Genomic DNA, 15,457 nt, shown 5'->3' on the forward strand with positions numbered 1-15,457 from the left:
ACAATGTGTACACTGATTTTAAATGCATATATCTATATATATGTTTGTATATATGTATATATATAGAATATACATACATATATATATGTATATGCATTTGTGTGTATCAATATATATATATATAATATATATATATATATATATATATGTATGTATATATGTATATGTATATATCATATATATATATATATATATATGTATGTGTGTGTGTTTGTGTGTATATATGTATGTATATACTTATACAGAAATATATGCATATATTTTATATGTAAGCATTCACACACAGATATATATAATCTTACATGTTTGTATGTGTGTGTGAGTGTGTATGGATGTATATTTGTATAGATGTAAGTGATTACGTATGTTAATGTTGTAGTTATTTCAGAAAAAATAGCTCTTCAATGGAAAATCTTGTAGTAAAAACAAAACATCGGAAGATTTAACTTTGAAAAGCTTCTAATAGCCTGTCTTTAGCAGCAGAGCCTTGTTTATGTGTGTATTTATTAATTTCTTATTTTTTTTAGAAAGAAATCCTTTAATGATTGATTGATATCATAATCATTATCATATATATATATAATATATATATATATATATATATAGATATTCGTTAGCATATAACGTAATCCACTTTCTTCCTCATAATGATAACAATAATAACACTAATAAAAATATTTCACAATGTGTACACTGATTTTAAATGCATATATCTATATATATGTTTGTATATATGTATATATATAGAAATATACATACATATATATATGTATATGCATTTGTGTGTATCAATATATATATATATATGCATATGTGTACATAGACATTCATACATGCATATATATGTATATATACACATGCATTCATACATGTATATATTATATGTATGTATATACATATTTGGGTTTATATACAGGGATATATATTTATTTGTATTTATATATATGTATATGCTTTGTTCTCATTTTATGTATGTATATGATATTGCACGCTTCGTCTTAAGCTTTGATTTGATCATACGCTTAATATAATGAGTATATTTGACATACCACTTCGTTAGAAATGTCAGCTATATTCAAATAGCCCGTTATGCTTCATCCTCATAGGAATTGCTTTAGAAGGAACTGTCCTCTCAATCAAATCATACCTACAAGTCGAAAGGAAATGAACCAATTTCGCAACATGCTTCATAATTAGCATGCCAATCTTGTGTATATTCCCATGAAAGAAATGTATATTCTCAAAAGAATATGAATATCTGATTTTATTTTATGTTAAATCAGACATCATTATGTGAATCCATTTCTGTATAGTGTTTAGTTCTGATGTATTTAATCTTATTTTTCAGCTTCTATATCTTTGATTTTTTTCTTTTCGCCATCTTATGTCTCCCACGACGTTCTCATTTTCCTTTCTCAATTACAAGTAATACTGATTAGAATGAGCTTGTTCCTCTATAGGTTTCCATAGCTTGTGCAAAATTGGATGCTGGCCTGGTTTGCACTCTGGTTTATCAATTGGACTCCAATTTCCATCAACACAAGTAGCACCACTTGCTCCGTCTAGTTCATAACCACGGTCACATTCATATAATAAACGATCACCATGTCTTATAGTTACAATATAGGCTTTAAATTCAAATTTCCCGATTTGGCCCTTTTTATGAATCTTTCCGTTTTCAAGCTTCCCGGGATTTGGGCAAAAAACTGAAAATAAAAGAAAGGAAATATAAATCTCTTGACTAATTTAAACACAGATCAGATACATTTACGCATTTTATTCTCAGGGAAAAGTAAAACTTTAAATGTTATAACGAATTTTCAGAACTAATTATTCAGAAAGTGGATATTCATCTCTAATATTAATAGTTTGCTTGAGTAATACAGCAATATTTTCTCTTCTAGAAAATATAAGTAAATCGAAACTCTGAAATAGCGACAATCTCTATTATTCTAAACTTTTAGAAGTGCATAACAGCTATGTGTATTTACACACACATACACCGATATATATATATATATATATATGAACCGTCCCCGATCGGCTCATCAAAAATCCAGAGAGAACTGATCCCGAGAGGACAAACAATTCTATCAAGACCCCGATTCTGGATCCTATGGGCACAAGACCAGCTTAAGACACATTTTCTCCGCCTTGGAAATATGAGGTGTAACAGGCATTACTTTCCTTCTCTCCACAGAAGCAATAAGAAGCCATACGTAGACGCAGTGTGGACACCTGTAGCCGAACAGAGAGTAGTGTTGATTTTAGCGCTAATAAATAACTAAATGCTGAATATCTTTATAAATTCAAGCATCCCTGTATACTATTGCGTTCGTTTTCTACTATAGCCTCTGTTGAATCTCTCCCTGTACCTCATAAAATATGTACATATTATAGACCGTATTGAGACGACTGAATTCCCATATACATAATACGAGCATCGAAGCGAGAAATAATGCATTGTAATATATTAATTCTACGAAATGTAATTGCTTCTCTTTTACTTTAAATTCTCTAATTCATCTGTCACTCTGCATATGATGCAGAAAAAAAATAGAAACCTTCAACAGCATCTACATCTGACAGTATTGTAATGGAAAATAAATTTTAAGACACTCAATCTCATCCTCTTTCTGATTAAGAAAGGTATCGACTGGAATTTATTTAACCAAGTTTTTGCTGTCAGGTGCTTTGAATAAAACTTATGATGGACATGTAATTGATATTTCTGCTCATTTTAACTCGTGTCAGACATGTTGGACCAAAATCGTTGCTTGCTACATTGACTATTTTTAGCTATTGCCACCTGCGTCACACTATCATTTACCGTAGTGATGAAAATAATTATTATCAGTAATAATATATATTCCATAGTAGCATATGTATTTTGATATTCTCGTCTTCTGTTTCCGGTTATTTCTGATTCTGCCATTTGACTTGTACATTCTAAGCGATTAAAATTTACCATCATTTTGTTACTTGCGTTTAACCATTGAATGTATGATTGGGTTACTACAGATTCAATGATTCAATTCTCCCAGCTCGGGGGTTTAATTCTCTTGACATACCTGCAGATTTTGTTACTCTTGATGCTAATATCGGTGGACTGATAGAATCAGTAGGGCGTCAGGAAATGTACATAGTGAAGGTATTTGGGTTAATCTTCCATCAATAAATTTTTGCCTTTCATTGTTTCACACAACACCAATTAACTGGTTTTTTACCCTTTTTATGAATCATAACAATTGTGCAATACATATTATGCAATAAACAAAATAGAGACAATAGTATGAATGCATATACTTACTCTCATCACAGTAAGGTCTCGAACCTACCCACCGTCCAAATCTGCATGTCATGTGTAAATCTCCACGTAAGCGAAATCCTTGAAAACACATATATTTCGCTCTATCACCATGCTTCCATCCAATATAAACACGCCTTCCATTTTCAATATTTGGCGGCTGAGCTGAGCAAGGTGCTGAAATGTATAACAGGTACATATATTTATATAATTAAACAAGGTGTGTATATATGCTTGTATATATATATATATAAATATATGTATGTATTATATATATATATATATATATAATATATATATATATATATATATATATGTATATATATGTATGTATGTACGTGTGTGCCTGTGTGCGAGAACGTGTGGGATTGTGTTTGTCCCTGTGTATATGTAAATGTGTCTGTGTGTATTCATATATATATATGTATATATGTATATGTATACACGTATGTATATATGTATATATATATATATATATATATTATATATATATATATATATTTACTCTTTCGTATGTGTATAGTTGGCAATGTATATTTATGTACATTTGAGAATGAATCTCATTATCGTTATATCGGCTGATGTAATCATTACAAATTTTGATATTATTAAATGTGAATGAAAGGACATGTTTTTAAAAATAATTATATAGTAATGAAAAAAACAATATGTGAAATTGGAACAGTTACATAGTTATTTAAATACTGCTCTATTCTCCTACATATATTCGTAACCTCAGACCATTAGACATTCTGGTTTAAGATTGGGTGTATATGCGTTTCAAAAATTTACGACAGTTAAAGACGGTAACGTAAAGCAAATATAAATATATAATAAACGATTCGAAATCACAAAACCGAGTAGCAGATTTTGACCGAGCAGAATTATTGGGCCATTCTAGTTACAAATATTTTTGCAGGATTTGCTCATAAAATTCCTACCAATGTCATACTTTTCCGTTCATGGGGCCCATAGCTGCAGAGCAGAACCTACAAAGGTTGGAGAAATTATGATCTCCTTTAAGCCGAATGGTTTGACACAAATCTGAAGTTGTTGAAGGGCAATGAAGCCACCGTGAATAGCACTTTCCGGAGGCATTCCTTTCACTATGCCACTCTGCCTATAAATCGATTTCTTTTCTCTCACTTGTAAAGCCTATTGTCTCTATAAACAAGTACTTCACAGAGACTCTCCATGCGTTCTAGATAATTTTGCCAAGAGCTTCCTGTTACACACGAGTAGTGCTAGATCTATTGGAAACTATCGTTCCTGTGACACTCCATATTGGGCTCACATCATGGGAAGATTTGTGAAAACTTTTTTGTTGCACTTGATAAACCTTCTTACGAATGGTTTAGCTATTAAAACCTACTAACTAAGCCATTAGCCGTGTTGGCTCGGAAACTTTGTGTTAGCAAACACTATTGTGGCGTTCACCGGTTAAACACATTTTAACCCTCCCTCTATCAGGTTTTTGCACACTCTTTTTATTCTACGTTACTGACATGTTTACCATTAACCACAGCAATGAATCCTATGCTCATGATAAAACTTATAATGTCTACCGTTACGCGACCAAGCCTCATCTACAAACAGATATGTCACACAAAACTTATACTTATCAATTAAGTATACCTTGAAACATTTCTCCAACATCTCAAAGACAACCAGGAAAACAACATTAAAATATCCGATGTCTCTATAAAATTATGAATTTAGCTTTTCGGCAAATATCAACTAGCATTCGTGCATGCTCAATGCACCAAAGGTTTAAGTCAAATATTGACCTTCTCCTTCAGAGCAAGATAAAAGTTGATTGTGTAACAACAACCAATTCTTGTCAAAGTTCAGTTGAAACACATGGACTATTGTTTCCAAATCTGGGACACGGTTGCAAATACAAACACCAGAGACAAAACTTATCTTGGCAAAATTTCCACAAAACTGGTTGGTTAGAAATCATTTTTATCGTGCTCCCACATTTGACCAAGAAATATACTATCACCTCCTTGTGTTTTTTTCCATTTACAACAGAAGGCCCTGATATATATCTTAGAATATCTACGTTTGTCCCCCGACTCATTAAATTCTTCACTCATTGTTTCTCACTTGGAATGGCCAATACTAAACACTGCACCTAGTACTATCCTTTCTAAAAAAAGACTAAAATCCACCTTTTGGATTTCTGAATTATGGAATTTTCTTTCTGTGAAACTGCCAAGTTTAAAATTAACTTCAGCGATATTTGTAGTCTCGGAAGGTTAGCAAATGCCATATAGATATTCAATTCCAAAAATCAAACCAATATGCAGAATATGAAACAAGATGCGTTCAGTCAAAATGGCTGCCAATGAATCTAGAAATAATGTATAATGTATCATGTGCATTGATAAAATCAATTCTAACGGCTTGAATAAGCGTGAAGTAATTGTAAGTTTCCCGAGGCACATACTATTTTGGAACATGAAAGAATTAATGGAAGTTTTTCTTCAACTGCTCAAACAGAAAAATCGTGACCGGACAAACTTGAAACAAATCTTGTAACCATAGATTTGTTAGACATCCTTATGTATTAAAATGTATTTAGACAGTAATGGCCTTTACTTTGCAGCCAATCCCTAGGAAGGTTTCGGAAAAAAACTCATACAAATAATGATTAATGCTTGCTTTTAGTAATCGATATATTAGATAATATTTTGCTCTACAAAGTTCACCACTCTACATCCAAAGAATGCTTGATAAAAAGCCTTTAGCTTGAAAGGAAATCACATAATGAGAAAACGATCAGTAGATCGCTTGAGAGCAGGAAGAAACTTGACACAGTAAACTGAAAGCTATGTATGAAACATTGACTTAGATGTATCATAATTGTATTGACTTGTAAGAACAGTCCCTATACAGAGAAATGATGCTCACTTGAAAGTCGTGGATGCAACGCTTTAGCTACCATATTAATCACCGGTTGATAATCACCGACGAAATGGTTAACAAAGTGCATCAGGATCCAATACTGAATGAACTTTTTAATACATCGAGTATTGGAGAAACGACTCAGATTAACATGAAACATTCCAATGAAATGCAACTGATTAAAACGTTATTTCGCCAGAAGATAGAATTATGGCTGGTACACACTGGAGTTTAATGTTTTTCCATTTCAGACAACTGTTAGGGACAATTAAACTTCTTCATAAACTTATTTAGTAACATTCTGGAATGTCATTGCAGATTTATATTTGAGAGAGGTTTACCTAGACGAGTAGGTAGGAAAATGTAGGAAAATACATAAACCTCCAGAAAATCTTCATGTCTGAACGATTTGGGGCCATATCACTATTATCTTCTATTCACCATGACACAAAACGTCAACGATTACTCACTGAGATTTTGGAATCCTACGAAGGTTGGGTTGCAGGCTTAAAGATATTTCACATGCATTCTTGGTCGGAAACTGAGCCAAAATTATCTGCATGAGAATACGAATTCAATTTGATATACTTTTGTCTGTTATATACATAATTGTTTGCAATTATGGCCAGGATAAGAAATGACTCTGTAATTTCTAGCCAACAAGGATGCAATCCTGCCATTTGTGTTATACCGATATTATTGATTCATGAATATTGTAATATAAGATAACTTAAACTAACATTTTTGTCTCAAAATTTAAACAATAACGCTTAAATATTGGTTGTAGGATATGAGCAATTTTCGATCTTTTAATAAATAAAAGCTCCCGATCCTAACAAAACAGGCATGTCACAAAAAGAAAAGAAAAGAATAATAATAATTGAGACGAATATCGAGAAAGGAAAATTTTATGATCTCTCAAAATTAATATATATATGTTCTTTGCTTGTATGTCTGAATATGTTCAATATGCTTACATACGTGTTCTCGTGTGTGAACAGACGCACTCAGACATATGTTTGTGTGTGTATATGCAACTTTTCAATGCTGAAAGTTTGCAAGACGCAACGAAAATTTTAGAAAAATAAATAAGTAAATGATTGGAAAATTTACCGGTGAGTGTGTTAAATAATAAGGCATTAAAAGAGAATGACTCTCCCAAGACACAACACTAAATATATATATATATATATATATATATATATATATATATATATATATATATATACGTTTATTTTAGAACTCTTGCACAGTAAAGCATGGGACACGCTTACTTAATTGTGTAGATAGAATTTAGAATATGAAAATCTAATCCTCCGCAGAAACGAATAAACTTCATCAGAGAAGACGTTGAATCAAACGAATCTTAATGTATGGATTAATAACATGGACACTCGCTATTATCATGAAGAAAACTCTTAATCTCACGTGCATCAGAAATGTTACGGACTGTCCTAAACAGTTCATGGTCCTAAAGTATGACTAACAGAGAGGTTTACTAAGACATTGCGTATTTTACGGGCCCATTATGAAGCGCAAGTTGATGTTTATTGGTAGACGTTGGTGTGAGAAGAAATAGTCTATTCCTGAAATTCTGTGGCAAACGTCTCATAGTAAAGATGGAAGAGATCGACCATCGAAGAAATAAATCACATGCTACAATATAGTGGATGCACTATTAAAAGTTAAAAATAGCAACAGAATAAGTGAACTACATCTATCTATCTATCTATCTATCTATCTATCTATCTATCTATCTATCTATCTATCTATCTATCTATCTATCTATCTATCTATCTATCTATCTATCTATCTATCTATATACATACATACATATATGCACACACGTGTGACTCTGTGCGTGTGTGTGTTTCTCACTTTCTGTGTATCTATGTATGTTTCTCTAAATCGTCTTCGCCGTTTCTATAATTACGGTTAGTGATAACAACCTGAAAAACGACGATTAAGGAAGAACAATGGTTGGAAAATATACAAGTAATAACTTAACGCTTCAACAGAGAGATAATATTTCTTAGCATTTTGAACGTTAGCTCTTCACCAGAAGAAATGAGAGTAAAAGCATATGAAGAGTGATAAAATATGTATAAGAAGTGTGATAAAGTTTATTTGTATTGAAAACGAGAAAGTACAGAGGAAGAAAGCGGGAGGTGGGGCAAAATATCGTGGTGGAAACGCTATACAAGAGTCATGTGGGAGAATGGTGTGTGAGCTGATGCATTTATCATAAACTATTTGCGTTTGAAAATAAGCATAAATATAGAACGACGTGTTAGTTAGCGTGGGATATGTGTTTTCTCTTTCTTTCATTCATTATTTCTTTCTTTCATCCTTTCATTCTTTCATTATTTCCTTCTTTCTTTCCTTCCTTCTTTCTTTCTTTCTTTTTCCTTTCGTTCCATTTCCCTCTCTCTCACACACATATATGTATATCTACATACATAGATGTATACAGGTGCAGGCCACGCTGTGTAGTAACAAGCTTGCTTCCCAACTACATGGTTCCGGGTTCAGTCCCATTGCGTGGCCCCTTGGGCAAGTGTCTTCTACTATAAACTCGGTCCGACCAAGTTCTTTTGAGTGGATTTGGCAGATGGAAACTGAAAGTCCATCGTATTTATATATATATATATATATATATATATATATATATATATATATATATATGTGTGTGTGTGTGCTTGAGTATCTGTGTTTGTCCTATCACCGTCACTGGACAACCGATGTTAGTGTGTTTACGCCCCCATAACCTAGCGGTTCGGCAGAAATCAGCTATAGAATAAGTACTCTGATTTAAAAGAATTAGACCTGGGGTCGATTTTCTCGACTAAAGGCCTGACTCTAGCATGGCCGCAGTCAAATGACGGAAACAATTAAGAGAATAAAAGTATAGAGAGATGTATATATATATTCATATATATATACACATACACACACACACACACACACATATATATATATAAGTATATGTAAATATATATTTTATATATTCGAATATATGTAGAAATATGTGTGCGTGTTGTGAGTGTGAGAGGTTGTGTATGAATGTATGTGTATGTGTATGCATAAATGTGTGCACGAATGGAAATATACGAGTTTCATTTTAGGTGTGTTGCGGCTTTGGCATACGTCTAATATGTCGGAAAGCATGCATACGCAGGGAATAAAGTTATTCAAGAATCGCATGAAGTGACAAGAGCGAGACGGAATTTCTTATTGATATTTGGGTAAATACACAACAAAAATACAGAGTGAGTTTTCTTTGGAACGATGCTCTAAACTGCAAGCGGAGTAAACCCCATGGTGCGCAAGGGCAGATCTATTGTCACGACAGTTTCGACACCGTCGAAATATGTAAGCAGATGAGCCAATCACGTAACCAATACCACAGCGCTGCTAGCTGCATTCACACCAGACTTAATATCTAAAGGTCTTATGACGTATATGAAAACTAAGTTTCGTAACAAGTGATATCAGTTAATTTATGATGAAGAAAAAAATGGCAAATTGCGAAAAACAAGATATAATCTGTAAGTAATCGTCAACTAGATATGCAAGCAATAGATATGCCAGCTAAAGATGAATGATACACTAATAAAGAATACTAGTAAAATAGGAACGAGTCATGAAAGAATAAAAAGGTAGGGGAGCAAGTAAATATATATAAATAATCATATACCAAGAGATGGTGTTGTGGATTTCCACTTCGGCATCTGAAACTCAGAGTTTTATCTTGACTATTGAGTAATTGTAACATATTATTTTAAAGATAAATTTCCTCTATTTACATAATATCGAGGTCTCTTTCTTTCTTTTGTTATCTTACTGTTTTTACCAATATATATATATATACATACATACTTATATATATATGTGTGAATATATATATATATATATATATATATATATACACGCACAGATATGCATATACACACACATATATATGTATACATATACACACACATATATATACATGTATATATATTTAGAAGCATATGTATATATTATGTATGTGTGCATAACTTTGACTTTCCTATCTCCTCTCCCCTCTCTGTCTGTCTATCTGTCTGTCTCTCTTTCTCTCTCTCTGAATATATATATATATATATATATATACACATCATATATACATATGCTGGGCAATACACTACAGTTATTTATTAACATAAAATGTTTAGTTTAGTAACAATTTTCTTTCTTTAGGAAACCCTCTCCATTAATTAAAATAAATAATAAACTGACATAATAATATGATAATATTTATATAGAAGGCCACCACTCTACTGACTTATCTCTGGGATTCTGTTATTTTCATTTTCATGTATCCTATTTTTACTTAGTTGTATTATATCTGAACACTAACATTATGCAAATCAAATCTAACAGCAATATCTAGAGACGAGTAAATTCCTACTCTCACTTTACGTTTATATTAGAGTTATTGATTTTCGACTTTAAAGGAATTGAGACAAATGATCTTCCATGAAACAATTAAGCAGCGAATGTTATTAGAACTGACGAACTAGTATCCCAAATTTATTGTAACTGTATATTTATCCAAGTAAATATTGTTTATGTCTAGACATTATCTTATTCTAATAATCAGCAGCTTTTAGCTAATCGTGATCAGATTCGAAATACGAAAGTAACAAATTACATTGTATTTACAGCGATGGCATATAGATACGTGAAATATTAATTTGGTCTCAAAAATATTCTACACAGTTTCAACTTCACAGTTATTTTTCACGAAATCGAATATAATTGAAAATCCAATTTATAAAAATAGAAACAAAAATTTATCAAGAAAATTATGTTCTACGATGTCAATTCTAAGAACTCTATTTCTATTTTCTTCAGAACGTTTTTCCTTAAAAGCTCAGCATCAAGTATTTATGCAAGATGCATTAGAATGAATATCTGATAAACGGAGAGGCCGAACAATATACATTGAAGCACCAACTTTTAAAGTTCTACAGAAAAAATATGAAAGAGTTGTTTCTTTTTTTATTCTTTTTTATCTATAAAATAGACTAAATAGATTTTCTTTCATAAAGTTCTTCACATAAATAAAAAAGTGTGAAATAGCTAGCCCAGATTTTGATGGAAATAGAAATGTCTTATCTCATTTTTTCCCCTCTATTTTTAAAGCAGCATGAATAAGATGACTTTTTCAAGAAGAATTCCCTTAAGAAATTAAATAAGTCCTCCATCTTCACAAGAGGCTATATTTGCTTTACTTAATGCGAATATAAAATGATCAATCAGACAGTATATCGATTTGAGGTTGAAGACATGAATCTCGGTTTATATAAATAAGTAGCATAGGTTTTATTCTCTAGTACAGTATATTGCTAATACGTAATATATCGATAGAGGGAGAACGAGACCTGCGAGGTTTAATATCGAATATTAACAAAGCAACATAAAAATTATTTGTAAAAAATAGAGAGATAATAAACAGCAACACGAGGAAATCAAATAAGACACAAAGGCATAACAACCTAATGAATGGAGATGATAGCTAATTTATTAATGCGTTACGGTTTATTGGAATGCCTTTAGTTGTGCTTACGAATTAGATTATTATGGTTACAGAGATACACACCTCCAAACAGCCGCAGTTGCATCCATGATGTTAGAACTCGATTTCCACTAATGATGTGGCTTCTCTTAAAGTTTCTGGGTAGTGGCTTTTAAGTTATTCTAGTCCTCTATACTGTATTTCACAGTAATCGAAATATCGGGGGCCTCTTGCAGCTGGTATTTAGAAGGTTACTGCCTATACTGATACATGTCGTAATCATGGAATATTTCATTGAATGCTTTGTCTTTCTTAGCTACGGCAATTTATACATATATTATGTAACACATATTAGAAAGGCCTAGAATCACTATGATTCTAAGAATGAAGAAACCCTTCCAGAGAGCCTGTCTCACTCTCTAATCAATGTGTAAACAAATTCGTAGATGTTTCACAAAAAAATTTTCTTAGACCGGGGAGATGCTTAAGCAAAGACTAGCGTTCACTTACTCCCAGGCGTAGGAGTGGCTGTGTGGTAAGTAGCTTGCTTACGAACCACATGATTCCGGGTTCAGTCCCACTGCGTGGCACCTTGGGCAAGTGTCTTCTCTATAGCCTCGGGCACACCAAAGCCTTTTGAGTGGATTTGGTAGACGGAAACTGAAAGACGCCCGTCGTATATATGTATATATATATGTGTGTGTATGTGTGTGTGTGTGTGTACATGTTTGTGTGTCTGCATTTGTCCATCCAACATCGCTTGACAACCGATGCTGGTGTTAACATCCCCGTAAGGTGGCGGTTCGGCAAAACAGACCGATAGAATAAACACTAGGCTTACAAAGAATAAGTCCTTGGGTCGATTTGCTCGACTAAAGTTGGTGTTCCAATAATAATAATAATAATAACAATAATAACAATAATAATAATAATAATAATAATAATAATAATAATAATAATAATGATAATAATAATAATAATAATAATAATAATAATGATGATGATGATGATGATGATGATGATGATGATATATGATAATATTAATAAAAATAATAATAATAATAATAATAATAATAATAATAATATAATAATAATAATAATAGAGGACGAAAAGCAAAAATATACAATCACTTAAAATTTGAAATAGGAAGAATCTGGAGTATGAGAATAGTCAAGGTCGTGTCTGAATTAATTGGTGTGTTGAGAACAGTCAGCAAAGATACAGACAAGTGGCAGAAGGATATTTGTATAGAAATCCCTGTAGAGCTCTTATAGGAGGTTTGTCTCTTAGGGGCAGCAGGATTTTCAGGAGTGTTCTAAGCATTTGAAATACTGTTACAAAAGTGTGGATACCTAATGTTACAGGTTACCTGCTACCTACATAAATCCAAGACCGAAACTGAGTCAAACCAAAAATATTCATCCATTCTTTATTGGGCACAAGGGGCAACCAAGTTGACAAAAACGCGTGTAAACCATAAAACGATAACAATTAAGAAGACTATTAGAACAATAAAATCCCCGATGCGGAGAGATACCTTTCAGGGACGATCAAGGAACATCAGAAATCCTAAGACAACTTTCTCATCAGGTGTGCCAGGGCAAATGCTCCTCTTTCTTTTGTACATTAGAGCAAACAGGTTAATGGTTAAAATGAATGTATTCACTCGTGACGTCCTTGCAGTTATCAGCCACCCTTTTGCAAATTTACTGCAACCACACTTGCTTTTGCACTTCGAACTTGAAAAAGTCGGTGAGGGTTTTGTCGGATATGAAAGAATGTTTTCAATTCTTTTAGTTTCCTCCACCACAAAATCTCTAAAAAGAGACGAAATCCACCTACCCTTCTGGGACAAAGGCAGACGGGGGAAGTAATATAACCGACAGAGTGGGCTGATAATCAGATATCCATAAGTTTGACAATTCCATAAGTCAGCAATGCCGGAATGCTGCTAGCGCATCCAGGATCGTTTCTTCACCCAGCGCGCATCTCAAATAATCACGGTTTACATCACCACCATGCTTATTGAGATTATTCCAAATAGGTTATGGCTCATGGTAGCACCGACACTCGAGGGATTTCTGAAAAATTATTCATGAACCTTGGCCTAAGTGAACTCCTATACAGACAAACCTGACTTTTATCGACGCCCAGATTTTCTGTAATTATATCGATGCATTTCCTCTCTACTAATACTTTATAGAACGCAATGGTGTCATACTCACCAACCGCATTTCCTGACTGGTAGAGGCTGTGACCACCTGACGACCCTTTAGATGCCAAATACTTTACATCGGTCTAGGCCTTACCCGTGACTACAGCTCTGCAAAACAGGTGAACTGCAGGAGAAGGCTCCTAGCAAAAGGCGACTATAGTCAGAGCAACGATTGAGATGCCGCAGGCATTATTTCCTACTACATTCAACGTCTTCCACTTAGCGGATGCGGGCAGCAGTTAGATCGTCTGGATAGCGGAAAACTACCCCTCCACAATAAGCGGAAGCGCTAGTGCTTATCTCTGGCCAATTATGAGGCGGGGCAAGGCTATCCTCACATCCACCAAGTCATTCTTTACAAATTCTTCTCTGTTCATTTCTAGGTGCGACTAATTACCTTGCTCATCCTCTCTTTCATTTCCGGTTCAAGCTGGAAGTCTGGACAGAACTAATTCCCGAGCAATTTAATCAGTCTGACCCCCTAGCGACGTAAAATGCTTTTAGAATAAGAGCAAAAGTCCAGGAACATGGATGATCAACAGTTTTGTGGGGAGAGGTTAGTCGATATCATCAAACCTAATACTGAACTTCTCTTCTGGGTACAGTCTGTATCTTAAGCAAACCTTTTGCGGCGATATGACGTGACTCATACAATAAAGAACCTTCAGTATATCTTCATAATACACGCACATACTACAAAAAGCTTATACAAAACTCGCCAAACATTGAACTAAAAACAAACGCGATAAAAGCAGCGAAATCACTACACAATAAAGTAATACAAATGAACATTTACAAGAGAAAATACAACACTTATCACTCACTTCCAACAATTCAAACCAAATAACATTTTATAAAATAACTTCTTAAAATTATTACACAAACCAAAAATCATGAACTGCACTGTAACAGTCTAAAACTATTCCACAACTCACAATACAAATGTGAACAAAATTACACAATCCGTGAGGTACATATTTCACAAATAAAAAGAAACAAAACCGAACAAAAACAAAAACAAATGAAACATTAAATTACCACAATGAGAGAAACAAAGCAGAACTCTACTCCGTAGCTTGAAAAGACTAAAGTGTACGTGCTTCATCAAAATAGAGGTAATTTGTTTTCTCTTTTTTTATTTGTTTGGAGTTACAACTTGTATCAGCACTAGCGCTGCGTGTTAGGGTATGAGGAGGGTTAGCCAATTTGGTCAACCCCTGAATTCGACTGGTAACTCATTGAATCAACCCCGCAAGGATGAAAGGCAAAGTTATGCAAACAATTCTGGCGGGTTACCAGTTTACTACTACTACTACTACTACTGCTGCTGCTGCTGCTGCTGCTGTTACTACTACTACAACTACCACTACTACTGCTGCTGCTGCTGTTACTACTACTACTAATACTACTACTACTACTACTACTACTACCACCACTACCACAACTACAACCACCTCAATATGTCCAAGGCGATATATAATG

General features: G+C 33.4%; 1 protein-coding gene across 15 annotated transcripts in view; it reads right to left on the reverse strand.

Annotated features, from left to right (window-relative positions):
* Window positions 1–1,249: 1,249 nt before the first annotated feature.
* LOC115215203 (protein lev-9) overlaps window positions 1,250–15,457 on the reverse strand; it is a 731,789-nt gene continuing 717,581 nt past the window's right edge. For all 15 annotated transcript variants that reach the window (XM_036505264.1, XM_036505266.1, XM_036505263.1 and 12 more), the window contains 2 exons: window positions 3,311–3,484; window positions 1,250–1,706 (listed from right to left, as the gene is read on the reverse strand). In XM_036505264.1, the coding sequence (XP_036361157.1) occupies window positions 1,420–1,706; window positions 3,311–3,484 (461 nt within the window). In that variant the 3' untranslated portion in view covers window positions 1,250–1,419. The remainder of the gene's footprint in view (window positions 1,707–3,310; window positions 3,485–15,457) is intronic.

The sequence above is a fragment of the Octopus sinensis genome, linkage group LG8 (assembly GCF_006345805.1).
Source record: "Octopus sinensis linkage group LG8, ASM634580v1, whole genome shotgun sequence".
Taxonomy (NCBI): Eukaryota; Metazoa; Mollusca; class Cephalopoda; order Octopoda; family Octopodidae; genus Octopus; species Octopus sinensis.